This window comes from Mustela putorius, unplaced genomic scaffold, assembly GCF_011764305.1.
Source record: "Mustela putorius furo isolate JIRA1106 unplaced genomic scaffold, ASM1176430v1.1 tig00003863_pilon_pilon_pilon, whole genome shotgun sequence".
NCBI lineage: Eukaryota > Metazoa > Chordata > Mammalia > Carnivora > Mustelidae > Mustela > Mustela putorius.
Window position 1 is genome coordinate 23,820,904 of NW_025422015.1, and position 27,447 is coordinate 23,848,350.

Here is a 27,447-nt window from a genome sequence, read left to right on the forward strand (position 1 = left end):
AAGTGGTTCACAAACCCTTCTGTGCATCACAGTCTGCCTACGAGCATTTGAAAAGATGATTCTTTGGCTTGATCTAGACATACAAAATCAGTTTCTAGAGCTCTGGGTCTGAATTTTTAGCAGGTTTCTCAGGTAATTTGTATACAGCATTTTGAAAACCACTGAATTTTACTGATTTTTATTATTTGAACCCAAAGTTCTAGAAGAGTTTATTCTTTGAAGATCGTAACTCTGTAAATGCATCTCTTCCTTATAAAACCTTCAAAGTGACTGTTTGCTTCCTACTTTGAGTATGTGGAACCCCTGTACCTGAATGGCCGGCACCGGAAGGGTTCTGAGCCAGGTCCTATTCTTTACATTCATCTTGTACACTGGGGCAGTGGTCAGCAAACCCATGATAAATACTTACTGAATAAATGCAGTGTGAAAACCGAGGTGGAAATATTACTTTTTGTAGTTTTAGGGGCTCTTTCTGGCCCCTATGCAAGGTAGTTGATCAAATTGATAATTTTTTTTTTAAGATTTTATTTATTTATTTGACAGAGATCACAGGTAGGCAGAGAGGCAGGCAGAGAGAGAGAGAGAGAGAGAGGGAAGCAGGCTCCCTGCTGAGCAGAGAGCCCGATGTGGGGCTCGATCCCAGGACCCTGAGATCATGACCTGAGCCGAAAGCAGCAGCTTAACCCACTGAGCCACCCAGGCGCCCTCAAATTGATAATTTTATTGGCAGCTACAACATTATGTTACTTTTCTTTTTGATTTTACAAATTTAGATGCTGATGTATTATTTTGCACTCAGATGTATGAGTCCATTTGTTTATTTTAATTTACAGGTGTGACATTTTTATTACCTATTTGGCACACTTAACAGATGGGAAAATACAAACGTTAGATAATTACAGTGTGTCTAACTTATGAATTTCCCATACAAGCCAGAATTCCCCAAGCACATTAAAGTGATTTACTTGCAAGCTGCTTGATGATACAACTAATCAGTTTGTTTTGTCCCTAATAGTGGGATTGCCCAGACTCTTAAGAAAGGAGAAGTTTTTTTGTATGAAATTGGAGGAAATATTGGTAAGCACATTTTGTTTCTCTCTGTGTTACATATGCTGATTTGACATTGCCAATGGTTATTATTTATATCTTTGAAGAGAAAAAAAAATCAGAAGCTAAATATAGCATGCTTTAGATAGTCGATGAATTTTCTGGATTTGTTCAGTGGTCCGACTTTTCAAACTCTATATGAGCTCCTCCATACAAATGCCCATCTGTGTTAAACCTCAGCAAGGGCAAATTGCCTTAAAATAGTAGGAGCTTCTAGAATGGTAATGAACTTTTTCAAAACTTCTTTCTTTTTTATATGCTTACATCACATCTTAATAAAGGAAGTAGCTGAGCTTATTTAAGGCTAGGATTACATTTTTATTATGGCTCAGTACTAGATATTTTTAGTGAAAGCAGAAGTTATTTTTGCCACTGTTGATTGCCTTCTAAATAACGCACACTCGCACAAAGACCAACACAGATATACACACATACGAATACAAGCACATTGGTAACTTCGGGAATAGAAATAGAATGAATGGATTGATTCTTACCATGCCTTGTATTTCAGATGCCCATTTCCAGTTACCAGTCTGTTGTACTCACCTCTATTAAAATTTGAAGTAATATTTTCTCTTTATTTTGGGCCTTGAAAATGGTACAGATGAAACTTAAATAAATGAAATAGTGTTTAATTCAAAATAATAATTGAAAATATTTTAAGATTTTAAGTTTTGTGGAGTTGTTGCCTGGGACACAAAAGTGTTAGTAAATACTGAAACTTGAACATGGGCATATGAAGGCTTACTCTTAAAATAAACTGCCGGTGAGTGCTGTGAAGTGTGTAAACCTGGCGATTCACAGACCTGTACCCCTGGGGCTAATAATACATTATATGTTAATAAAAAAATAAATAAAAAATAAACTGCAACTCTGTTAGAAGCCTGGAAATGTCAACTCTGTTAGCAAAGTTTATTTAAATACACACACACACACACACACACACACACACACACATATATATTTATTTGATCTTGCATTTTTACTCTTAGATATTGGGAATGAAGTATTGTTTCTTACTTAGATAGACCCCAGACTGTTGCCGCTCTTAATAAAGTTGCATAAGCCCTTCACACAAAGTATTTTCAACTTCCTAAATTAATTCGAAACCCATTCCTTTAGAGAAAGCCTATGAAACTGACTTTTGCAGTATTTTGGCCAAGTCTTATAATGTTCTGGGAGATGGGAAAGGATGAGACCTATTTTGAAGTCTAGGATTTCAGAGTTAAGCCATGAGGAGTAAGTTTAATATTGCATCCCAGCCTCTGCACCGTTTCTGCCTCATCCAGTGTCTCTTTGATAGGAGAACGCTGCCTTGACGACAACACTTACATGAAGGACTTGTATCAGCTCAACCCCAATGCCGAGTGGGTCATCAAGTCTAAGCCATTGTAGGAGACTGAAGCTGCAGAGAACCACGAGGACCTCCCGAGGCTCCTTGCTGGGGCAAGCGAGCAAATAAAAGAAAGGGCAGGACTCTTCTATTGTTCACATGTACCCAACTGACGAATAGTGACACTCTGAAGCCTTAAGAAGTTACAGATTTGTGTTGCTGCCAGAATTACATTCATTAATAATACGATGAGCAAACAAAAGATCTCTAGAGTCAGAGGAAAAGGGGTTAATTAGCTTGGCGGCTCTTAGACTCTGTGAAAGGTGCCCGGATATGACAGTTTGTTTTAGGTGAAAACATACTCTCTTCCCTCTCCCTTTTTTTTTTTTTTCTTCCCTAAAATCATATACATGGTAATACATGCTTCCTCTCCTTTTTCTCCTCCTCACGTCTGCCTTTCCCCAACTAGGTTTGCTTTTTAACTGAAAAGATCACAAATACCAGGTATTTGGCAAGTCGTGAAGACAATGCATCTTAAAATAGACCGAATTCAACAGTATTCCTGTCACCATCGGATATTAATATTCCTCCCTTTGAATCATTTGTTCAAACAATAACATCCCACTTCTCCCTGCTGTATCGCATGAAGTGATTTGCATTGTTTTCAGTTCATCTGACGTATGTGTGCAGAACCGTATCTGCGATCAAGCAAATCAAACTGTCAGAAACCGCCATTACGGAACTCTTAAATACTTCTATATGAAGAATAAATAAAATATATCCATGTGGAATAACTGGATTATGGGTAACAAAAGAGTGAAAGCCAAATCACTTCATGTATGCTGTGTTCTCCTAAGTGAAATTTATGAAGTCTTAGCTGGCTTTACCTATGGTCCTATTCGTATAAATATGCATGATAGTATAATCCGGAAATGATTAAGAATGCATTCTACTGAAAGAGGGATTATTTTTTTCTTTTTAATTCCTAAAGAAGGCTGCAGGAAGCATTATTTTTTTCTGGGTATGACACAGTCATATGAACAAGTTTTTGTTTGTGTACTTTAGATAATCAGAGTAAATTTATTAAAATGCTGTGGAAAGTACTATTCCCAGGGATTTTAATGCACAAACCATATTGTGACAAGAGATGAGCCTCTGAACCGTAAATAAGAGAAAAGAAGTGAGAAATGTTCAATATTTTATGAGTTTAGCTTGTAGTAAATAAAAGGTGATGTAAATGAGTGTTGCACACACTGTGTTTATGATACTTTTAGTAGTATTTTAGGGAAAATTACACATTCTCGGAAGCTCTTGATGTCATTCCAGTTAGGAGGGAAAATGCTGTTAATGAGAACAGTCGTAAATTTTTAGCCTGTAATTATAGGAGCAGCCTGTGGATATGATCACTTAAATAACATTGTTGTGATTTGTGCCATTGCTTTTTTATTTAAAAAATTTTTATAATTAAAAGCATTTTTCTAAAGTATCTTCTCTTGGAATTATTACTTTTAATCCTCTATGTTTATGAATGTACCACATTTTTGTTTGTATTTGTGTTTTTGTTAAAAGCCACTTCATTTATTGTTCCTGTTGCTCCTGTGTGATGTTTAAATTGGGAAGACATGTGCAAGATAAAAAACTGTTTCCCGCCTTAGTTTTTTCCTTAGGCAAACTTTTGTTCCTTAGGATTTTTCAAAAACACACTGTCTTCTGTTTTTGATTTTGACAATATATATTAATTTCCTAAAATGTTTTAGTAATAGTTTAAGTTAATGAAAGCAATTAATGATATAAACATGAAATTAACTGCTTAATACATTATAGGGTTGCACAACTTCAAAAAAAGAAGAGTGAATATAATGATTTAGATAAATGACTTTTGGGACGCCTGGGTGGCTCAGTTGGTTAAGCAGCTGCCTTCGGCTCGGGTCATGATCCCGGCGTCCTGGGATCGAGTCCCACATCAGGCTTCTTGCTCGGCGGGGAGCCTGCTTCTCCCTCTGCCTCTGCCTGCCTTTCTGTCTGCCTGTGCTCGCTCTCTCCCCTCTCTCTCTCTGATAAATGAATAAAATCTTAAAAAAAAAAATTCTTAGATAAATGACTTTCTAAAGCATATGTCAACTAACTTTTTACCATTTTCTATTCCCCCAGTATGTGTATTGGTGATGGCAGTGGTGGGGTGGGGGCAGACACAGAGGCTTTTGATGATGAAAAGAATGCCAGATTTTGGTAAATAAATACAAAGATGCTATTACATTTTAAGTCCCTAGAACTCATGATCCATAATCCTTGATCTTGAACAATGTTGCTTTTACACAATCAAGAAAGAGGTCTCTCTACATTTCTAAAGAGGAGAAACTTATTAGTGTAGAGCTTCAAATATAAATGGCCTGGAATTAACCCAAATGTTTTTTCTATTAATTTTTTTTTTCTTAATGAACTTTAAATCTTGTGGTGGATTAATTTTTGTTGTATGTGAGAAACCATAAAAGCAACAAATATATTTGTTAAGAGTTTCAGACATTTTAATTCTTAAGAGAGTTACTGTTGAAAAGTTGAAGAGCTCATTTATGATAGAAGATGCGTTGCCCTGTTAATATCTCAAAGATGTTTCCTCTTTTCTGAAATGGGTTATAATTATTTATAATCTTTATTCACTGCTGCTGTAGAGTTCAACATAGACTCCCTGCTAGCACTCTTTGGGAAAAGCGATTTATTTTACTGACTTCATGAACTTTTTCATGATTTTCTTTTCCTAATTTTTGTTAAACTGGATTTCATGTTCTCTCTCATACTGATTGCTCATCCTCTTGATCGGTAGGTGGCAGTATTGGTCAGGGATTCCTTTGCATCTAAACTATGGGAAGTTTACAAGTGAACCCGAGTTCAGAGGCAAATGGTTGAGACTCAGTGCCAGGCATTTAAAGGCAGTTCGGTAGGAACATCACGGATCTCTCAGTTTAATCACTGTTTTTGGAAAATTGTAAGTAATATTTAATTTAAGAGTTTCTGTGTTACATTTATTAGTCTGCTTCTATTCTTAACCTGTGAATGGGGAGGGAGAGAGGTGAGGGATTTTTTTTTGAACCAAAGATGAGACATTTTGACGATTATCTCAAGCGGAAGGATCAAGACAAGAGGAAAGACCATGAACCAGCAAAGAAAAAAAGATTAAGAAGGCATAGTGACATCTGTCGTTAGTGTGTATGTGGTGGTTTCTTCATTCAGCAAGCATTTGCTGGGCATTTACAGATATGTGCCAGATATGTTCTACCCTTGAGATACATCAGTGAACAAAATAATAAGTAAAAATGAATTAATAGGCAGAATTATCTAATATGTTGGAAGGATATAAGTGGAGTAGATACAGACAAGAGATGAACAGATGAAAACAAACTGGTTTGAGATGCAGAGAGATTCCAAGTGGAGGGAAAGGTTCCCTGTTGGAGTAAACCGTCTCTCATTGAACCTTTAGTGAAGACTTGAAGGAAGTGAGAAAATTGTCATGTGGTGATCTGGGAGACGAGCATTCTAGACAGAGGGAATAACTAGAACAAAGGCCCCAAAGCAGTTGTCGTCTTGGCTTACTGAAGGTTAGCAAGGGTACCAGTAGGGCTGGAGTGGAGTGAAGCAGGGAAGATTAATGGATGAGATCAGAGAGGTGACATTGGGATAGGGATGGGTGATGAGATCAACACTTTGTGCTAGGACAACTATAATTCATTGTTTAAGACATTGTTGAGAATGAAACCGGGCACCATTGGTAAGGGTACTAGCTATGGAGTGATAAGTGGTGGTCAGATTCTGGATATAGTTTTATTAAAGGTTGAGTCTGTAGGGTTTCTGGTATGAGAGAAAGAAAATGCATTGTGAATCAAGACAATTCACAACATTTTTTACTTGAGCAATTGGAAGTATGGAGCTTCCAAAACAGAAATAGGGAAGATGAAGACAAATTGGGTATTCTGAGGGAGTCAGGATTCAGGAGTTCCATCATGGGTGTGTTGAATTTGAGATGCCTGTTGGGCATCCAAGTGGCAATGTTGAATAAGCAGTTATTTGTGCAGATGGTAGGAAAGTGGTCTGGGCAGGGGTCAGTGGCATCTACATGGACTTTTAACTTTAACCATGAGCCTGCCTGAGATCACCAAGGGAGAGAATGTGGACATAGTAAAGAAAATCACCAAGAGGTGAGCCTTGGAGATGTCTGATGTTAGAGGTTAGGAAGAGGAGAAGGAACCAGCAAAGACACTGAAAAGAAATGACCTTTGAGATAATGAAGAGATTGTGAGGTACCAGTGACCAAGAGAAGAAAGGCAACCAAACAGAGAGAAATTGTCACGTCAGATCCTACTTACAACTGACCTGAGGAGATGGCCGGGAATTGACCCCCTGGATTTACTATGTAGAGGTCACTGCCAACTTGATGAGCAGTTTCAGTAAAGTGATAGGGTGGAAGACAGATTATAGCCAGGTTGAGAGAGAATGAGAGAGAAATCCAAGAGTGAGTATGGGACAAATCTTAAAATTCTGCGATGCAAGGGAGCAAACAAATGCGACATTAGCTAGCAGAAGCAGGTGGTGTACTGAGGGCCTTGAATGCTGGGCTAAATTGTTTTTGGAATTTATGCAATTATATAATACATTAAGAGGTGACATGGGTACTGGAGCCAGACCACCTGGGTTAGCTAATGTGACCTAAGATAAGTCACTTAGGTCTCGTTTTCTACTTTGTGTAATGAAAATAATAGGAATATTTACTTCTTGGCAGCTTACAGAATCAATTCATATAAAGAGCCGAGTGGGCCCAGCAGCATGACTAGTTTTATTAGGAGTATAGCAATCAGTATTATCAGATACAATATAATTTGCTATCTCATTCGGGGATGTTGGCTTCAAAGCCACATTACTTTTCCACCTAGAAATCACTGGCTGTAATATTTTGTCAGGGTATCTGTGATACTGTAAAGGGCAAAACGTAATTCCATAATAAGTTTTCTCTAGTTAAAGGTGAAAGCAATTTTAAATAGAACTTGTCTCATTTAAAGTAACCTGGTCTGGGAGACCGAATTCTCTCTGCATCTCGGACCAGGAAGTCCAAGAGGAAAACAAACTGGTTTGAGATGCAGAGAGAATCCTTTCCCCTTAGGCCAGGTCCCAGAAGAAAACAAATTCTTACCTAGTTTCTTTTCTTACCTGATACCTTGCTTGCCCAAAGGATAATCCTGGGCATCTGCAGTTGGTGTTAGCTGCTCCTGCTGACAGAGGTCCCACTCCACTGTTTTGCTTTTTCTGAGTTTGTGATTTCTCAAATTTTATAGTTAATCTAGCAATAGTAATTTTCCTTCCATTTCACTTGGCCTGACATCTTAGAATCTGGACTTGGCATCCAGCTTCTTTTTCACTTCTAACCTGAAGCATTACATGGTGTAACTTGTCTCTGATACAAAGGGTATTACATAAAACATTAGAATTCCTCTCCCTCCATGTATCTATTTCTTAAACTCCTTAATATTTCTGAGAAGGGTTTCATGAGCTATTTTCACACATAGCTGCGTACGGTAATAAGAAAAACAGATTGGTTGCCAGAAAAGCCACTCCTCTGGTATTTCCAGAGAAAGCCAGTACTCACTGACGTTGTCAAAAGCGAGCTTTTTATCTTGAGATTTCAAGTCTTGATTTCTCAACCAAAGGAACTCTTATAAGCTTCAGAGAAAGCAGTCTACTCTCCACTGTCTTTACTCTTCTTTTGATGTTCACCCCTTGTTGCATGTGAACATCTCAGTTCTTGTGGCATCTCCTATAGCTTTTACAAAATGGCGGCTTTCGTGTGATCTCTACCTTAAGTCCCATTCCCCTTCAGCCAGGGCCAAAGTGAACAAAGAACTTAACCCTGGACTGAAGGGCATAAGGACAGTCGCAGAGAGTGGCCCAGTTCTGAACAGATAAGTTAACGTTTTCTATCTTTCACCCGAGTAGTCTTTCACAAAAAGGAAGTGATTTAATCATTACATGTGTCTTTAAAACTCTCATTTCAATATGAGAACTCTTAGGGCATCTTAACTTTGGTTGCTTGTATCACCCAGTTTCTTTTAGGCAAGAGAAAATTCTGAGAATAGGAAGAATTAACTATTGAGAGATTATGCATCACCTTTTGTCCAAGAACCTGGGAACATATTCTAGGACATGCCTCTTTCATCTTCAAGCTTGTCTTCAGGTTAAAAATGGGGAAGGGATTAATATTCTTTATTCTTAAATTATTAGACATTATTAGATAATGCCTTAAAATATACCATGAGTTCCTTAGAAAATGTTATTATAAGGAATATTTCAAAGGTTCAAAAAAAAAAAAAAAGGTTCTCCATTGGTTCCCTATTTCCTCCTTTTCTTTCCAAACGTATCAGTGCTTGCTATCTGCTACACTGTGCTTTATATGTCAGTGATGTAAAAATCAATCATCTGATGCATGACCACAGAACACCATATTTAGATTTGTGGATACCATTAATATGGGCTGGTGATAGGGAACATATTCTCAGCAAATGGACTCCCTGTTCCATGCGGAGTCTGTTTCTCCTTCTTCCTCAGCCTCTCTCCCTGCTTGTGCTCTCATGTTCTTTCTCTCTTTCAAATGAATAAAATCTTTAAAAAAAAAAAAAAAAAAGACTCTTGGGAGAAGATGATAGTGTTTTGCATTGTACCCCAGGATGGGAAGTACTGGTTTGGAATGAAGGGATTGGGGCAAGAGAGAAAGGATTATGAGTGTGGTAGGGAGAGACAATGAGGATATGTTGAACTTGAGATGTATGAAAAGCTTAAAGAGAAATGAGGCCTCTTTTAAGAAATATTTCCCTGAGAGATATATATTTAAAACATATTTGCTTGGGGGTGATGGTTAAAGCCATTGGAGCAGAAGGAATCATCCCACGGACATGTAGGGCCATGAGAGGACTAAGAACAACTTTGAAGTATCCCACCACTTCAGGGATGCAAAATAGAAGAGATGACTTAGAAGGGATGGTTCAATCCAGAAGAGTAAAAATTAGAGGTCAGGGAAGACAACAGACTTCACAAGAAATGGTCAGTTATGTCAAATAATTGAGAGAAGTGAACCAGACAAAGACCAAGTAGAAACCATTAAAGCTGAAGTTTACACGTGCAGGGCTGGCTGACCTTCTAGAAAGCAAGTTGTGTTGGAATGATGGGAAGACAGAAGCCCATTGCAATAGGCCAAGATGTACCAGAAGCTATGATTTTAGTTGGGATTGTTGGGGAAGGGTCAAAACAATAAGGTTTATTGCGGTTTTCTTTTCTTTTTTTTCTTTTCCTTTCATATTTTGTCTGGGCGGAGTGGAGGGGAGGGCCTTGATCATAAAATAGTTTTCACATGTAATTCCTGATACTTCATATTATCCATATTTCTTTCTGTAGTTAATTCAAGAACATCTTGCCTCCTATTATCTAAAATGATACTCAAAATAATTGAGTAACTTTTGAAGAAAACTGACCATGATAAATGTGAAAAAATCCCTAAGAACGTTGTTTGTCCTTAAGAGATGCCATTAATTTTGTTTTTGTGATTTTTAAATGTAAGGCTCTTTCCTAAATTGAAAGGCAATGATTGTTTTAACATTATTTTTTTCATATAGTTGATATGTAGTGTTACATTTGTTGCATGTGTACAACATAGGGATTCCATATCTCTACACCTTATATTATGCTTACCATAGCTGTCACTAACATCTGTTACCACTGAATGCTGTTATATCACTGACTGTATTCTCTATGCTCTACTTTTATTCCCATGAGTTATTCGTTTCAGCAGTGGAAGCCTGGGTCTCCCACTCACCCTCCCCCGTTGTGTCCCTCTCCCACCTACACCCCCCCCCCTTGCCAGCAGCCAGCAGTTTGTTCACTGTATCTATAGGTCTGATTCTTTAAAGCAGATGCTTTTAAAATAAGCTTGTTTGGAAGCTGGTGTCCAAGAGGCTGATCATTTGATATACTGAGTTTGTCCCATGTTAGCAGCTCTTTGAAAATACCCTTGGTTGGAAGAGATCATTCTCTCTCTCACTGCTTTTCTGTGTTGCTGCATGTAGTAAGAGTAGTTGCTCTGCCCACTATAATCTGTATAGCAAAACCTGGGAAATATATGTTAGATAAATTGGAAAACATGATGCTATCTGAAACAAGATGAAGACAAGTGTTATAAGCTTCATTTCCAAATCTTAATTTTTGAGAAACAGAATGTGTTGAGTGATATATAATTCTGTTCAAGTTTTTACTCACCCTCTAAAATGATTTTTACAAAGTACTACATATTTTTACATAGGAAACTAAAATTTTTATCATAAGCTTAAATAACTGTGAAGGAATTCTAATACTTTATCATGTTTCAGGTAAAATTTAATGCCATAGTGATTTGATACAGTTATCTGTTTTTTAAAAAAATACATAAAAGCTCTTCGTTAATACCAAGAAATTCTGCATCATTGCTTTTTTCCTATTTCCATTGTACTTCCTCCTTAGAAATTTACCTTAATGTAATATATTCAGTGGCATAGATTAATTACATTTCTCTGCAGCACAGTAAGTATATTTTGAAGTAAAAGTTGATCAAATAACAAATTATTACAAATTAATAGTTAATAAATACAAAATTTCAATTTTATTGAAAATGGGGTTCTTAGTGAGAGAAAGTTCTTAGTTTTTTCTTAACTGTCAATAGGTAGATATAACTTACTCTTAATAAATTTAACTCAATTCTATTTTTCAATTTTATTTATGTGTATATATAGATAAATATGTAGGCATTGAGAAAATTAACATACATATGTAAATCAGAATTTTAAAACTTAGTTATAGCAGTGATACAGTTTTTAAAACTCCTTTAAAGTTCATTATATGCTAAAAAATCACTGTAATCTTTACCAAAATTATTTGTGATCTACCAGCTAATTGGTCCTTCTTCATAATTGTTGAAAGCAAACGGTTTGGAACAATTTGACTCATATACAGATTTGTTAGCTCAGTTGTTACAGTAATTCATTTTGTCAATTTCTGAGAAGTATGCCGGAAAATGATTACTGAGAAAAGAGTATAAAAATATTTGAGGTTCTTGTATATATTGTCAAACAGATTTTTAGGAAAGTTGTACTTATTTATATACTTCTATCAATGGCAGTCAATTGATAATCTCAATGTCTTCTCCCTACCACTATTTCCTTTAACTTTCATTAATTTCATGGTTGAAGAAGTTGTATTTCACTGCTTTAATTTGCCTTTTGTGGGTAATTATATCTAATTATGTGTCATATATTGTGAATTCGCAAAATCAGGAAAGGTAGCTCTATATATTCTTTGTTCCTCTATTATAGAAATAGGTATGTGGATCTATAATATTTAACCTATTTACATAGGATACTTAAATTTATCACATTTTTGTATTAAATGAAAATAAGTGTGTAGTAAATATTTAATATAAATATTATAGAAGGGCACCTGACCCGTAGTAAGTAATACAAATGTCATTGGCATCAGCGTTATCATTATCACCAGTGGGAAATATTTTCCTTAGTTTGGGTTTGAATAATTTGATTTTTTTTTAAAACAAGAAATCTTCCTGTTTTTTTCATATTGTTTATCTAGGTGTTCTTGAGTTCTTTTGAACTGAGAGGCCATTATTTAATAAAGACAGCTTCCTTAGAAATATAGATTGTCCATCCTTGGGAAGATAGTGTTTAGAATAATGATGATCCTCTCCATCTCCTTTAACTTGTTGATTTGAGTGTAGGAATTGCTAAAGAGGATTTCCTTTTTTAGGAATTCCTTTTCAGCTATTTTGCATTCAACTTGAGGTTTCCTGATTATCTGTCATTTTCTATAAAGTTACATAATATTTAAAACTGGGACATCCTATATCAAAAATACATACAAATAAACTCATGGGCATAGGAGTGATTCTCAAATTTTAATCACCAGTGTGGCATGGGCACTGACACAGCCGAATGGATATGGTATTTCACTGCAGACCTGATTTTGCACTGGACTGGTGACATCACCTGAAAATTAGGCCAAATGTGGGTTAAGAAGCACTTGAGTATTTGGAGAGTAGTATATATATTTGAGATGTAAATGTGGTTTCTCAAACTTATAAAAAACAACATGTATTTAAATGTGGGGTATATCTGAATGCAATTTTTATGGAACTGTCCTTCATTTGATTAGGGAATTATGGAGGTAATAAGAAAGAATAAGGAAAATGAACTTTTCTAGGTAGAGAAATACAATGACTAAGATTCCAGAGATATGTGGTTAGTAAATTAAAAAATAATAAAACAAACCTCTCAGCCTCAGGACAACATACGATCATTCCAGATTGAGGATCCTTTGGCATCTGACCTCAAACCGTTAGAAGAACTTGCATATCTCTGAATGGGTGCAAAGGTAGTAGATGACCTCCAAGGATGGTAAGTACAAAGACAAAGATTTAGGAGAAACATTAACTCACATTTAAAAAGTAAAATATATTGCTTTGGGTCTGAACCTACAGTAGAAACTTGGCAGACACTCTGAAGATTGTTCCATGAAGACAAAGACCCAGGGATCTTTTTGTGGCCAAAAAGCAAAATGAGCAAAAGGTAGCCTTATCAAATACAGAAAAAAAACCCCAAACCCAGCAGAGACTATACTCCACGGAGCTTTGGTAAATCCGCTCTTATGCGAAGTCCAGGTACAGTAAGTGTGACCATTTCTGTGAATGCACTGTGTAAATTTATTTGTACACATTATCTAGTGAACATCAGCTATGTTGATGGCAGTGGGGAAGATGCTGTTTTAATGAAAGCAGAGCAAGTCTGCACTTGGGTTTGTAGTGGCAGCATCCCCTGTGGAAGAGATCATGATTGTCCAGCTCGAGAATGTGAAGACCAAGAGGTGAAAGCCTTACAAATCATTATGTTGTATGAGTTGTGGATTGGTGAACGTGCGGCAAGCATTAAGCTAAGTGTTAAAGTAGATAATGCATCCAGGAATGAGACTGTCAGCACGTTAGAACACAGGCTTCTTTTGCTCATCTGGTATCTGCAGTGTTTAATGCAGTAATTGGCAAATGGTAGGTGATGAGTGAATGTTGGGGGCTCATAAACACCTCGAGTTTATGCACATGTAAGTAGGATACTGAAAAGGCTTCAAAGAAGACAGGCAGGTTTAGCCACAACCAAGGCATAATTAGCTTAAAGAAGCTGGTATCTTTGTCGTGTTTAAAGTTGTCATCACGGAAGAGGTCCGTGTCACCCCATTAGGCATTTGGCAGGTTTCTGGGTCAGGTGATGGGAGGCATTGTCCTCACATAGCCATTTTTCTATTTAATTCATTTATTATTTTCGTACGTAGATACAGACAACATACTCAAATGTCAATAGGATACAGAGTGCTCCTGCAGGAAATAAGGATGTGATTAGCATTTGTTGGGTACTTCCTTCATACCAGGCCATGTGTCAGGTGTTTTATAAACATTGCTGTTTAATTTTCACAGTCCCTCTAAGAGGGTGATATTTTTGTCCCCAGTTTTGTCAGTGAGGAGCTTTCTCCAGCAAGTTCAGTGAAGCAGCTGCATTGGGATTGAAACTGATGACAGAGTGCATACCACTCAACATAGGGCACAATGTTTACAAACCAATCTGGGAGGTAAAACCACAGTGTTTAAGTCCTATGTCACTTCAGAGGAGAGAGAAGAGACATCCTCATGAGATGGTGCCTGGCAGGCCAAGACGGTCATGCTTAGTACCTTCAAGGGCTTGTAGCTCTGGAGATAAGAGATCGTTCACAGCCAGTGAGCATTCTGTGACTCTATTTATGAGATATTATGTCAGCTGGGACTAATTCAACAATATATCACTGGTGATCTTTTTAAGGCAGTAATGCTATGATTTCCAAATGCCTGGCTGGGATTTAAAAGACTCAAACTTCCCTAATACCAGGCTTCCATGAGACATATGTCAATATCCACATGTGTTTTCTGGTAAGGAACTAACATATACCAGAGAAGCCCCACTCTGAACATCCCCAAGTGGACATCATCTTGTAACCTTTACTAAGATCCATGTCCTTTCAGCTTCCCATACTAAAATCTAATTTAAGATCTGGGAGTCTGAGCATGTATTCTGACCAGTTCCCAAATCAAGTTCTTGAGGCCTGTGTCTGATTTCTTTTTCCAACAGGTAGATCTTAGAAAAAGGGCATTCCATTCTGAGGAAATCATGAGGAAGCCCAGAAAAAGGAATAGCAAGTGGTGTGTTGTGGCCATGGGTAGGGAACAAGAGAGAGAGAGAGAAGGAAAAGGTAAGTTGGATCCCTATTGAATCTCCAGTTTCCCCCTGAGGCATGTTTGTGGTGTGAGACTTGCCATGTCTAATTGGACCAAGAGTGGACACGATTTGAGATGGACAGTTTTGTTTTGTTTTGTTTTTTCCTGGGACTTTAGAATTTAGAGCAAGCATCCTCTTGTTAGTCTCCACACCTAACACCTAAGGTTGTATTTGGGACACTTAGGGTTTCCTTATCCCATCATGGGGACTGAGCAGAGAAAGGGGAGGTTTTTCAAAATCAGGGTGGGTAATGGGGAGGTAAAATCTTTTTCGTATGAGGGTGGCAAGTAATGAATCTTGTCTAGTCTGCCAAAGACATCTAATCCTTCTTAGTTCTGAAAATTGCTAAATTCATCTTATGTCAGCCATTCTAAGTGCCTCCTTTAATGTACTTTGCTGAAATGAAACAAAAGTACTTCTTTTCCATAGGATTAAATGCACTCAGCCCAGCCTGAGTTTATGGGGCATCAAAAAGAAAGAATGTCAGGTAAGTGATTCTTCAGTTCCCCTCCATTCCGACAAGGCTTGGTCATGTAGACATGTTTCTTTTCCTATCCTTGATTTACGCTTACCCTTTGCTTTTGGAGAATTAGATTATCTTTTATTTTATTTTATTTATTTTTTGAGGGGGTCTAATCATGTGCGACTTAAAAGCTGTGGCAGTCCAAATCTGTTGGAAAGCTCTGAAACCTGGGCTCTCTGGGCCTTGATAATATCTAATGAGATTATCTGCAGAATTTCATTTGTTGACAATGGCGGTCTTGTTATTTTTAAGTGGTTCTTTTTCATACTCCAACAATGCCCTCTGGAGAAGGCTGCAGACAGCTTCTTCCCATGTTTCATTTAAGGAGAGTGAATGTGCCTATGTTTTCACAGAGAGGACAGCTGCAGCCCCAAGAGTATGGCCAGTGTTCCCTTTTATCCTCCTCCTCGTGTGCTGTCAGATTCCTGGTGACAGGGAGCCAGACACTCTAGGAGATGAGCTGCTCTCAGCACATCAATACTGTCATTCTCCCCTTGGCTCCCGCCTTCATCTACCCTTGCCCGCTCTCAGTCTGCTCTTTGCTAACGCACGTTGACTACAACACAATTCCTCCATCCTTGCTTGAGTCACAGGCGAGTATGTTCTGTCTTTGATAAACATGACTTGGTATTGACCCTAACATTCCCTGAGCTGCTTCCTTGATGGCCTTTTTTCTGCCTCCCTTACCTTTCAGGGTGCTCTTTGCAATTCTTTGAAAGGTATAAAACATAAACATATAAGAAAAAAAAAGGACAGGGGGTTCCTGGATGGCTCCATGGGTTAAAGCCTCTGCCATTGGCTCAGGTCATGATCTCAGGGTCCTGGGATCGAGCCCTGTTTCAGGCTCTCTGCTCAGCAGGGAGCCTGCTCCCCCCCCCCCCCCCCCGGCCTACCTCTCTGCCTACTTGTGATCACTGTCTGTCAAACTAAAAAAAAAAGAGCAAAAATAACATTAGTAATAACAGAGGCCTTTGGTTATTTACTCTAGTTCATCTACCATGTTAGCCCTTGATAAGCATTTTCTCCTTAAATTCTGAAACCATGGTGAGGTATTTCTATAATTATCTCAATTTTCAGAAAGAGTCACCGAGACTCAAGAGTTCACGTGACTTTCCCACTGGTAAACCTAGTAAGTGACAGAGACAGGACCTGAAGCCATGTGTCCTGCCCACATCAATGCTTCCACACACAGTACTGTGATAGCTCACTGCTTGGGGACATGAAGAAAAACACTTTGGAGGACGATCTACGTTGTTCATTTTCATAGTATTTGGTCTTCGGCAGCCAAGAGTCCCAGTGGCGATTTTGTTTCTCGTTTCGCTGTCACCGAAATCCAGGAGCCAACATTCTCTCTGAGCTCGTAATCATGTCTTATCTCCATTAGCAAGAGGTATTGGACAGATGTATCTTTTGGACCTCATAAGATGGTGCAGAGGCTAGCTACTATCTCACCGTGCTTGTGTCAATATTTTATTGTTTTTTAAATATGTTGTGTTAGATATAATCAGTATCTTTCCTTCCTTTGAAGCAGTCTCTGTAATTTTGTGAGGGGAACAGGCAGCTGAAGTCTGACTCAGTGTTACAACGCAGGAGCCAGTACGGTCTGCACGGTCAGCTCACTGCTTTAGATGTGTGCTCAGTGGATCATTGTAAGACGCAGGAGAGGCTGGTCATAATACGATCTTCATTTTCAGAGAAGAGATTACAGCTTAGTATAATAGCAAACCTCTGTCACCTGTTATTGTACGTTCTCCCAACTGGTCTTTTCCCACGTCTTCACACTCTCACTTTCTTTTTCCACATTATTACAAGAGTGATAGGCTTTAAAATGTAAATCTGGGGTGCCTGGGTGGCTCAGTGGGTTAGGCGGCTGCCTTCGGCTCAGGTCATGATCTCAGGGTCCTGGGATCGAGTCCCGAGTCCCACGATCGAGTCCCGAGTCCCGCATCGGGTTCTCTGCTTGGCAGGGAGCCTGCTTCCTCCTCTCTCTCTCTCTGCCTGCCTCTCTGCCTACTTGTGATCTCTCTCTGTCAAATAAATAAATAAAATCTTTAAAATAAATAAATAAATAAATAAATAAATAAATAAATGTAAATCTGATCAGGCCACTTCCTTGTGTAAGTCCCCTGAGGGGTCTCCAGTTTCTCTTGGAACCAGGTCCAGAAACCTGAATGTGGTTTAGGAGAGTTGTTATGTCTTACCCCTGACTAAGTTCTCAGCCTTGTGTGTTACCTCTTAACTCAAAACTTCTCTAGCCCTCTTCTGCTGGGTTGCCTTCCCATCTCTAGTATACGCCTATTCTGTTTTTTTTTTTTTTTAAGCTTTTATTTATTTGACAGACAGTAAGAGAGGGAACACAAGCAGGGGGAGCGGCAGAGGGAGCGGAAGAGGCAAGGAGCCAATGGGGCTCGATCCCAGGACCCTGGATCATGACCTGAGTAGAAGGCAGACACTTAATGACTGAGCCATGCAGGCATCCCTAGTATATGCCTATTCAAGTAGAGATCATATTGTCTGGCTTTCAAGTTATCTGAAAACAAGCCTGAGCTTCTGTTTGGCTATCCCTTATTGTGCCTGATATACTGGAAATACAGCAGTTTTATCATGTCTCTTCAGCGGTTGGCTGATAATGCTCTGCTTCACATACCAACCCAGGAAAGCATCTTCCTCATGTGCTTGAAGGTTGAAGTATGACCTCTCAAAGATGTCCAATCCCAATCCTCAGGATTTATGAATGTTCCTTTATATAGCAAAAAAGACTTTGCAGAAGTGGTTAAATTAAGGATCTTGAGATGGGGAGATTATCCTGGATAATCTGGGTTGCCCTAAGGTATCACAGGAGTCTTGATGAAAGGAGGCAGGAGATGGAAGCAAGTGGCAGATGTGAAAACAGAAGCAAGAGGTTGGAGTGATAAGGAAGGGACTAGGAGCCAAAGATTATAGGCAACATCAAGAAGCCAGAAAAAAGGCATGGAACCAGCTTCTCCCTGAACCCTCCAGAAGAACACATCTGTGCTGACAACTTGATTTTAGACTTCTGACTAAGAGAATAAATGTGTGTTGTCTTCTGCGACTAAGTTTATGGTAATTTGTTAAGGTAGCAGTAAGAAACTAACACAGTACACACTCAACTTTCAAGAGTCTTCATAACCAAGAAATCGAAGTCATTCATTCAACAAATACCTATGGAGTACTGGGCACCCTACTTTGGACATTGCCCTTAATGGTCTTTATATTCTAACAGAGGGAGATAGAAAATAAATAATAAATAGCATGTTGGAATTATAAGTGCTTAGTATTTAGAGAGAGGAAAAAAGGAATGGGAGAATTATAATTTTAAATGAGGTGGTCAATATGAGAGTCAGTGAAAAAATGAGTAATGTGAAAGAGTTAGACATATGGATATATGAAAGGGCATTCTCCAGGCAGATAGACAAACCAGTATAAAGACCACGAAAAGGGATGTACGTGGCATGTTTGTGGAATGGCAAGAAGCCAGTGCAGCTGAGGCAAAATAGGCCAGAGCAGAGTAGTAGGATAATGAGGTCAGAGACATAGTAGTGGAGCCAATTTTATAAGGTATTTCTTTGGATAAAGAGGGTTAGTCTTGAAGGGTTTTGAGCAAAGGCATAAGATGTACTAAAGGGGCGCTTGGGTGGCTAGTTGGTTGGGTGACTGGCTCTTGATTTCACCTTAGGATCTCAGCTCAGGTCTTGATCTCAGTGTTGTGAGTTCAAGTCCCACATTAAGCTCCACACCAGATATGGAGGCTACTTTTTAAAAATGCACTGAAGCAGGTTTTTGAAAGAATCACTCTGTCGCTGTTTTGAAAATAAATCCAGAGTTAGGGTGGGGATAGGGATAACAAGGATGAAAGTAGAGACACAAGTGAGAAGGCTGTTGTAACAACCCAGGCAAGAGATATTGTTGGCTCAAATCAAAGTGGTACCTGTGGGATTGGTGAGCAGTGGTAAGATTCTGGATATGCTTTAAAAGGTGGGGCCAGTAAGATTTCCTGCCGAATGGATATGGAAGTGCAACTCCAATATGTTTTGTGTAATCGGAGGGGGAATGGAATAGTCTTTAGCAAAGATGGGGAAAACTGAGTAAGTAGGACTGAAGGCAAAGATCAGGGACATGTTAAGTTTGAGTCCTGTTAGACATCCAAGTGGGGGTCATGAGTGGCAGTTGGATAATAAAGTCTGTCCATCAAGAGAGATCTGGACTGGAGCTGACAGCACGTGGATGCCATTTAAATGATCAAGCAAATGGAAAGCATAGAGGGTGGAAGCAGACTGGGGACATGCAGAGGCTCCCCCATGCAGATTAAAATACAAAAGTGACAGGTGATTGGGAACTCTAGGTTAGAAATGATTGGAACATGTGTAGGAAAATATAATATAGTTTATCTCAGAAAATTAGTTGTCTAGGGGCTCCTGGGTGGTGCAGCCACTTAAGCATCTGACTCAGGTTTTTCTCAGGTTGTGATCTCAGGGTCATGAGATCAAACCCCAGGCTCTGCACTCAGCATAGAGTCTGCTTCAGATTCCCTCCCTCTCCCTATGCCCCTCTCCCCTTTAAAATAAAATAAATAAATCTTAAAAAAAAAAGAAAGAAAATTAGTTACCTATTTTTACATAGAGGAAGATATTAATTTTCTGTAAAAACCCTACATTTTTACATCAAATTTTTTGTTTCTTTTTCTTTAATTAACTCTAACAAAATGCAATATAATGAGTCCACTTAAGTGTCAGCATTTGCATTTATTTTTCTTAAACTTACCACAGTAGTATCATTTTCCAGAGCCCCATAAATCTCCACAGATTATCTTTGAAGATATCTCCTTCTTAAGAAATGAAAAATCAGGGGCACCTGCCTGGGTCAGTCAGTAGAGCATGTGGCTCATGATCTTGGTTTGAACTCATTGGGTATAGAGCTTACTTAAAAAAAAAAAAAAAAAAAAAAAAAAAGTGAAAAATCAGTATGGTGACTAGAAACAAGAATAAATTTGCTGTTTGGGAAATGGGTTTCCCAAGAGTATGTGTTGTTGTCTGCTCCCTCATCTGACAGGTTTTTCTACTCTGCTCTTTTGCTGGAATTGAATGATAACATTTATCAGATGTTTGCCCCTTCATATTTTTTGAAATACTTTCATGTATGATTTCATTTATTCCTCACAATAGTCTTAGGAATGTTATACTCATTTATAGACAAGGAAAATTAGGCTTAAAGAGGCAAAGTAATTTATTCACAGTCACTAGTAAATTTTGGATTTGACAAAAACTTAGAACCACCAGCTCTTTTCCTACTTCATTAAGATACATGAGAATCCTTAAATTATTAAGTTTTTTAAAAAAAAAATCAGTTCATGTTAAGAGAGAAGGTAAAAGACATTTTCTGGTCTACTATCTGTTAAAAAGTAGTCTAAGATTATATAAAATCTAAAGAAAATTAAGGTATTATAAATTTCTCCTTAGAAATTACACTTTCTTAGTTTTTATGTTCTTTTCTCTTGCAAAGATGACTTAACCTATAGGGCATAACTGTTCCTTGATTATTCCAAAGCTGCCTTTAGATTGGTCATAATCAGAAAACATCATATAATGGCCATTGAAGACCAGCTCTGTGCCCTGGCTCCCTAAAATGGAGCTTGATAATCATCCTCATTATCCCATTTTGTCTGAAATTTCCTGTCACTCTTCTCTTATGTTTCCTAAAGTCTGTACCATGTGACTGTGAATTAAAAAGCAGTATTTCAGGTATTTTTGGATAGATTTTATGAGTACTGTGAGAAGGAGAAGTAATAGTATTAGAAGTGGGTGATACCACTGTTGTTATAAACAAGTTGGCATGGGGGTAGGTTTCTAACTTAATTATTTGCTGCCATTGAGAGGTTTGGCTTTATGAAAATGAAGAGTAAGACTGCCTTAGAGTACTGAAAGAAAGGGGAGGCTTTGGGGAGCAAAATGGACAGGATAAATAAAGCTAGGCCTGGTGGCTGGGAACTCAATATGTAGAAGACATCAGAGGGAGGTGGGGATCTGGAAATGATGCTTGTCAATAAGATACATATGTAATTGGAGAGGAAATACCATACCCCACATGACACATCTAGATATATTTAGTTAGATGCTTCCATGTGAATGAAACAAGATGTCAGAGTTTGGTGACAGGGTGACTCAGGAGTAACCATTAAAGAGAATAATTTGGTAGAAGTGAGCTAGTTGGAAACTCAGAGTTAACATTGTTATATGATTCCTATTCTAACTCCCACTCCCCAAATAGATAGTTCTATACAGAGTATATATGTTTTCTGAGAATACTATCACTTTAGCATAATCAATATGCCTAACCTAAATAAAGTAGGATATTCCTGAGAGCAGTAAATGGACACTTTATGACTCTCTGAGTCACCAAGGAGCCTATACCTGTATTATTGTTTTCTTAGGTTTATCTGTGACTGAAAATAATAGAAAACTGATATTTACTTAGATTAAGCTGGAAAGTAGTGAAAGAACATAATACTAGGCAATTAAAAATCCTCTTAAAAGTTTATTCTGAAAAAAAAAAGTTTATTCTGTTATAAAGAACAGGAAACCAAAATTTTAAGAAACTTTAAATCTTATATTTGGGAGAACACTGACTTAGGAATTAGAAGACTGCTCATTAGTTCCATGATATTGAGCAAGTCATCAGATCTTATTTTTTTCATCTGTGACATGAGGATAATTGGCCCATGCCAATGAGTCCACCTACTCAACAGACATTTCCTGGGCAACCACCATGTGCCAGGCCCTGTGCTAGCCTTCGTGGGTACAAAGTGGTTTCTGCCCACAAGGACTGCTAGCCTTCGTGGGTACAAAGTGGTTTCTGCCCACAAGGACTTCAGGGCCGACTGAATGATAGGGTTGTTGTAAAAAGTAAACAGGTTTATGACATGCATATAACAGCACTGCACATGGTAAGGCACTATATGAATATAAGAGAGTATTATTTGTGTCAGTGAACATTCATTAAACACCGAATGTGATAGACTCCGTACAGAACACAGTATTCAACCGTTGTATAAGATCTGTTGTCTTAACTCTGCTTCTAATTTTTCTTTCTATTACGTGTTTGTGTTTCTAAGTTTCTAACTTCCTTGAAAACAAAGACATTCTAAGAAGCAATTAGAATTTCACACCCACACCATGCCCTTTTATTTATTAGCTTTCTTTCTTTTTCTATTATTTGAAAATACTGAAGCTGAAGGAGAGAAACTGCCAAGAGGAAGTGCCAGGCAAGTGTTACAGCTGTCACATACAGAATGGCAGAAATTCACAAGCAAAATGCAACTGTGGGTATATTATGAAGGTAGAACAAACAGCATTTTCTGATGGGTTGAATATGAAGCATGATAGAAATAAAAGATTTAAGAATGCTTCCAAAAATTATGGCTTGGGAATCTGGGGATGATACATTTGCCATCATTTAACACAGGGAAGACTTCAGGGAGAGAAAGTAGGGGAATAAAGTGGTAGAAATCATGTTTGAGTTTGGAATATGTTATTTTCGAGACTTCTGTTATCTTCCAAGAGGAGATGTTAGGCAGTTAAGACATGTGAATCTGAAATTCAGGAGCGAGGTCTGGCCTGAAGGTGTAAATTTGAGTCATCAGCATCTTTATAGCCAGGAGACTGAGTGTGATCACCAAAGGAACTGAGTATGGTTGAAAAGAGATGAGCGCCAAAAATAGACCCAGAACACTTCAGCTTTTAAGAAGTCAAGGAAAAATGAAACAGATGGAAGAAATTCAGGGAGAGGCACCCTAAAGCCATATGAAAAAGTGTAACAACTATGTTACCCTATCAGATGTAACCTATCAAATGTTAACAGGAGAACTGACAGTTAATCATTGAACTTATCAACATGGAGATCGTTGGTGATCTTGACAAGAAGAGATTTAATAGCAGGCAGGGAGGAAAGCTGGGTTGAAGATGGTTTAAGAGAGATGAAGAGGAGAAGAATTAGAGGAGATATGTGAAAATACGTTCAGAGAATTTTGCTTGTAAAGAAGATAAGAGTCATGGGAAAGAGAAGTGGGCCAAGAGAAAGTATTTTTTTTTTCTTTTGTTTTTTAAACATGGGAGAAATAACAGGAAGGAAATGACCCAGTAACAGAGAAATTGATGGTACAGGTAGGGGGAGAATTGTTGGAGACATATTTTCCAGCAATGAACTGAGAAGTTTTAAAGCAAGCAAATGAAGAGGTCATAAGACCAAGGCAACTTTACTACCTTGGTAGCCTATGTAAGCAAGCCAAAACCTAAACCAGAGTCACTTCCTATAAATGCCTCAGGGTGAATAACAACCACTCACAAGCAGCTAACCAGGCTTTCCCAAATAATGTTGTAGTTTAAACTATAGCCAATCAAATAATCTCCTTGCTTTGATTGTGTTCTCTATAAAATCTTTGCCCCTGGCTCTCCTCAAGAGTGCTTTTCCATTGCCAGTATGATGCTGCTCAGCTAGAATCAATGTTTGCTCAAAAATTCCCAAAATTTTTAATGTGCTTCGGTTTATCTTCTAACAGAAAGAATGGGATATAGTTCACAAAATGGCTAGATGGGAAGGAATCGGATGTAGTTGGAGAGGGACTGGCTGTGGAGAAGTTCATGGATGGAGGAACAAGTATTCCTTGGGAATACTAGGAGGGAAGTTAATGGATGTGAGTGCAGATGCCGGCCAGTGGGAAGGTGGTGGTGGTAGAAATCTGGGAAGTTCTTTTCTGGATGATAGGTTCTTTCCTAGAACCTAGGAAAGGTTCTAGTGAAGCAGTGGGAACCCAGGTCATCAGTTGAAAGTGAGGAGAGAGAGGAAGTGTTGGAAGTTTAGGCAGTGTGAGTGTGTAGTTGTGAAATAGTCAACAGCAGAGCAGGAAAGTGAATGGACGAAAGAGGTACTGTGGGATCGCAAGGTCCCTAAGGAGTCCTTTTCTGTTTGGATGACCCACTGTCCCAGTTTGCCCAGGTCTCAGGGGATTCCTGGGACCTAGACTGTCAGTGCTAAAACTGGGATCATCCTGAGCAAACCATGATGGTTATTCATGTTAATGTTTCGTCATGAATTGAGAGACATTGATGGGGTTATTTTTTGGCAGTCAAGAACAGCTGCATGAGTGCAGGATTAAATTAGGAAGTGAAAGAAGGTCAAGATTTCATCATAATTATAGTTTTTCCAAAGAATACAACAAACACTATGAAGCACCAGTGCCACTTGGAGGCATATACCCCAAAGAATCAAAAACAGAGTCGTGAAGAGAGATCTGTGCTCCCATGTTCACTGTGGCATTGATGACAAGAGCCAAAAGGTGGAAGCAACCAACGTGTCCGTGAACAGATGAATGGATGAACAAAATACGGTACACATATGAAAGGCAATATTATTCAGCCTTAAAAACAAAGGAGATTCCGACACATGACACAACATGGATGAGCCTGAAGGCACTGTGGTAAGACAGCCACAAAAATACCAGCACTCACTGGCTCCTTCCCCCTGTATGAGGTGGAATCTGAAAGTGTTAAGAGCCCTAGAATAGTCAAATGTATTGAGACAAAGGAGAATGGTGATTGCCAGGGAATGGGGAGAGGGAGAAATGGGAAGTTACTCTTTAAGAGGTACAGATACTAGGTTGTTTGGACCAGAGGGCCAGCAAGCTGTGGTATGAAGGACGACGGATTTTTGAGAAAGCAGGGAGAAGGAACAAAGACAGGAACGGGTACCCCTTTGTTCAGGGGCTATTGTTTTTGTGAGTTGCTGCCCCCATTCACACAGTTTTTTCCTTCTCCCTTCTTGTAGAAATGGTTTCTGCTGGGAGGATGACAAAATGGCTGCTTCTCAATACTGCTATCTGGAAGGAGAGGGGATTAGATTTGCCAACTGAACAGCCCTATTCAAAGGGATTTGTAGAAATGAAGTCCTAGATATAGGGAAGTAGATGGTTAATAGGAGGGGGAATCTGTCGCCTTCCATGGAAGTATGTGTCTGAATGGGTAATTTCTAGATTTTTCTTCTTTGCCTTCCATTACCATTATCCCCTCTGTGAGACTGCTTTAGTTCCTCTGCCATTCCAGGGGCACTCAAGTGAATCTTCTATAAATGGTGCCCTTTGCAATTGTGTCAGGTGGGATGCCTCCCTGTGGGCCCTTGGGCAGGGAGAGAAGTGTGAAGAGCCCGACGTGCCTGAGGTGAATTGAATTGGGGATCAATAAGAATATAACAGACTTAAAAATGAAACTTTTTTTTCTAAATACTGTCAAGGCCAAGCCTCAGTATAGTATCTGTGTAGACTTCAGGAACCAGATCTTGTGCCATACTCTTAAATGAATTAATTTCAAATATAAACACCCAGATCTACTCTGCACCTTTTGTGGCATGCTTGGGGAACAGAATCTGGTCATGTATTTCTGCTTTTGGACAAAAATCCATTGTTTGCTTCATATTTTATGCCTAGATTTTAATTTTTCAGATGATTTTTTTAGCTAAGATTGAAGTGACCTGAAATATGAAGCATACATGCACCCCCACATTTATTGCATCATTACTTACAATAGCTAGCCTAGATATGGGAGTAACATAAGTGTATATTGGTGGATGAATGGATAAAGAGATGGTACAGCATATACCATGGAATATTACTCAGCCATAAAAAAAGGATGGAATCTTGTTATCTGTGACAACATAAATGGACCTGGAGGGTACTTTGCTAAGTGAAATTAAGTGATACATAGAAAGACAAATACTTTATTATTTCACTTAAATATGAAAATTAAAAAAAAAGAAAAAAGAAAACAGAGACAGACTCATAGATACCAGCAACTAACTACTGTTTGCCCAAGTAGAGAGGGGTTGGGACGCAGACAAAATGGGTAAAGGAGATGAAGAGTTACAAACTTCATAAAATAAATAAGTCGTAAGGATGTAATATACAGCATGTAATATACACCATGTTTCCCATTGTCAACAACAATGCAATAACTATGCATGGTGACAGATGGTAACTAGACTTATTGTGGGAATCATTTTGTAATGTATAAAAATATCAAATCATGGTGATGTACACCTGAAGCTAACAAAAAAGTTACCTATAACTATAGGAATAATCAGAGTATATTTTTATTTGGGCCAAGAAGATAAAGGCCACTAGGGGTATCAGACCAAAGACATAATCGTAGTTTTTTTTTCCCCAGAACCTCTAACTGTAATGTCTTACTTATCTCTAGACTGTTAGACTAGAGTTTTACCATGTATTTCTTTTATTTATAGTCATCATGGTAAGTCAATTTGTCACTGTTCTGGTCATGCAGTGGAAAATGACATAATGAGCACTGATTTTCTGTGAGCTAGGGCAGAGATGGATTACAGTGTCAAGATCAGGTTACTTTGATTGTGATACTGTCCAATGCAATTCAGAAATTCTTGACTGACCTTCACATTATGAACAGATTTCTGCTGTTTCTCGGCATGATTTCCCAGGACTTTCACTAACTTGGCAATTTGCAATATTGATCAAGTCAGAGTTCTATTCAAGTATCTGCTATAAAATATCAAGTTGTGAATTTTTTAAAGGTCAGAGTACAGGTTTTACCTAAGTACATTTCATGTAGAAATTAAAGTGATTCTTTTTACCCACCGTAGATGTGTCTAAGATGGCAGAGATGTGAGGAAACTTGGAGTGAGGGAGGTAGGAGTCTCTAGAAGGCTAGCATTCAATGGGTGTAGGCCAGTTATCACCATTTGCTGAGGGCAGTCGATGGAAGCAAGGGTGTTGTTAGGAAGATGGGTACATGGGACAGAAATGCCAGGGGTGAAGCTACTCTTCTTTCTATAATACACTGAGAGCCCCTCCAAGGGACTGTATCAGCCAGAGTCCAACAGGAAACAGAAAACAAATTGAATAGAGAAAATTCAACATAAAGAATTAACAGGGGATTTCAGTAATGGGGGATTGGCAAACCCGAGCCAAGAGAATGCTAAGAAATACAAGAATAGCAGATGGTAGCAGTAGCATCACCCCTCGCATTGAGGTGGAGCACCCCAGCGGAATGCCATGTTTCCCAGGATAGAGATGCAGACAT

At 38.5% G+C, this 27,447-nt stretch overlaps 1 protein-coding gene and 1 long non-coding RNA gene across 8 annotated transcripts in view; both read left to right on the forward strand.

The window, feature by feature from the left end:
- The window catches only part of ARHGAP18 (Rho GTPase activating protein 18), a 195,745-nt gene extending 191,819 nt beyond the window's left edge, over positions 1 to 3,926 (forward strand). For 5 of the 7 annotated variants that reach the window (XM_004740182.3, XM_004740181.3, XM_013063624.2 and 2 more), the window contains 2 exons: positions 1,016 to 1,077; positions 2,411 to 3,926. In XM_004740182.3, the coding sequence (XP_004740239.1) occupies positions 1,016 to 1,077; positions 2,411 to 2,502 (154 nt within the window). In that variant the 3' untranslated portion in view covers positions 2,503 to 3,926. The remainder of the gene's footprint in view (positions 1 to 1,015; positions 1,078 to 2,410) is intronic. The other 2 variants (XM_013063615.2, XM_013063625.2) reach the window with 1 other exon arrangement.
- A 513-nt stretch (positions 3,927 to 4,439) lies between these two features.
- Positions 4,440 to 27,447, forward strand: part of LOC101684740 — a 45,053-nt gene continuing 22,045 nt past the window's right edge. Inside the window, exons 1-2 of the long non-coding RNA XR_198558.3 lie at positions 4,440 to 14,782; positions 15,238 to 15,295. This is a non-coding gene — a long non-coding RNA (uncharacterized LOC101684740). The remainder of the gene's footprint in view (positions 14,783 to 15,237; positions 15,296 to 27,447) is intronic.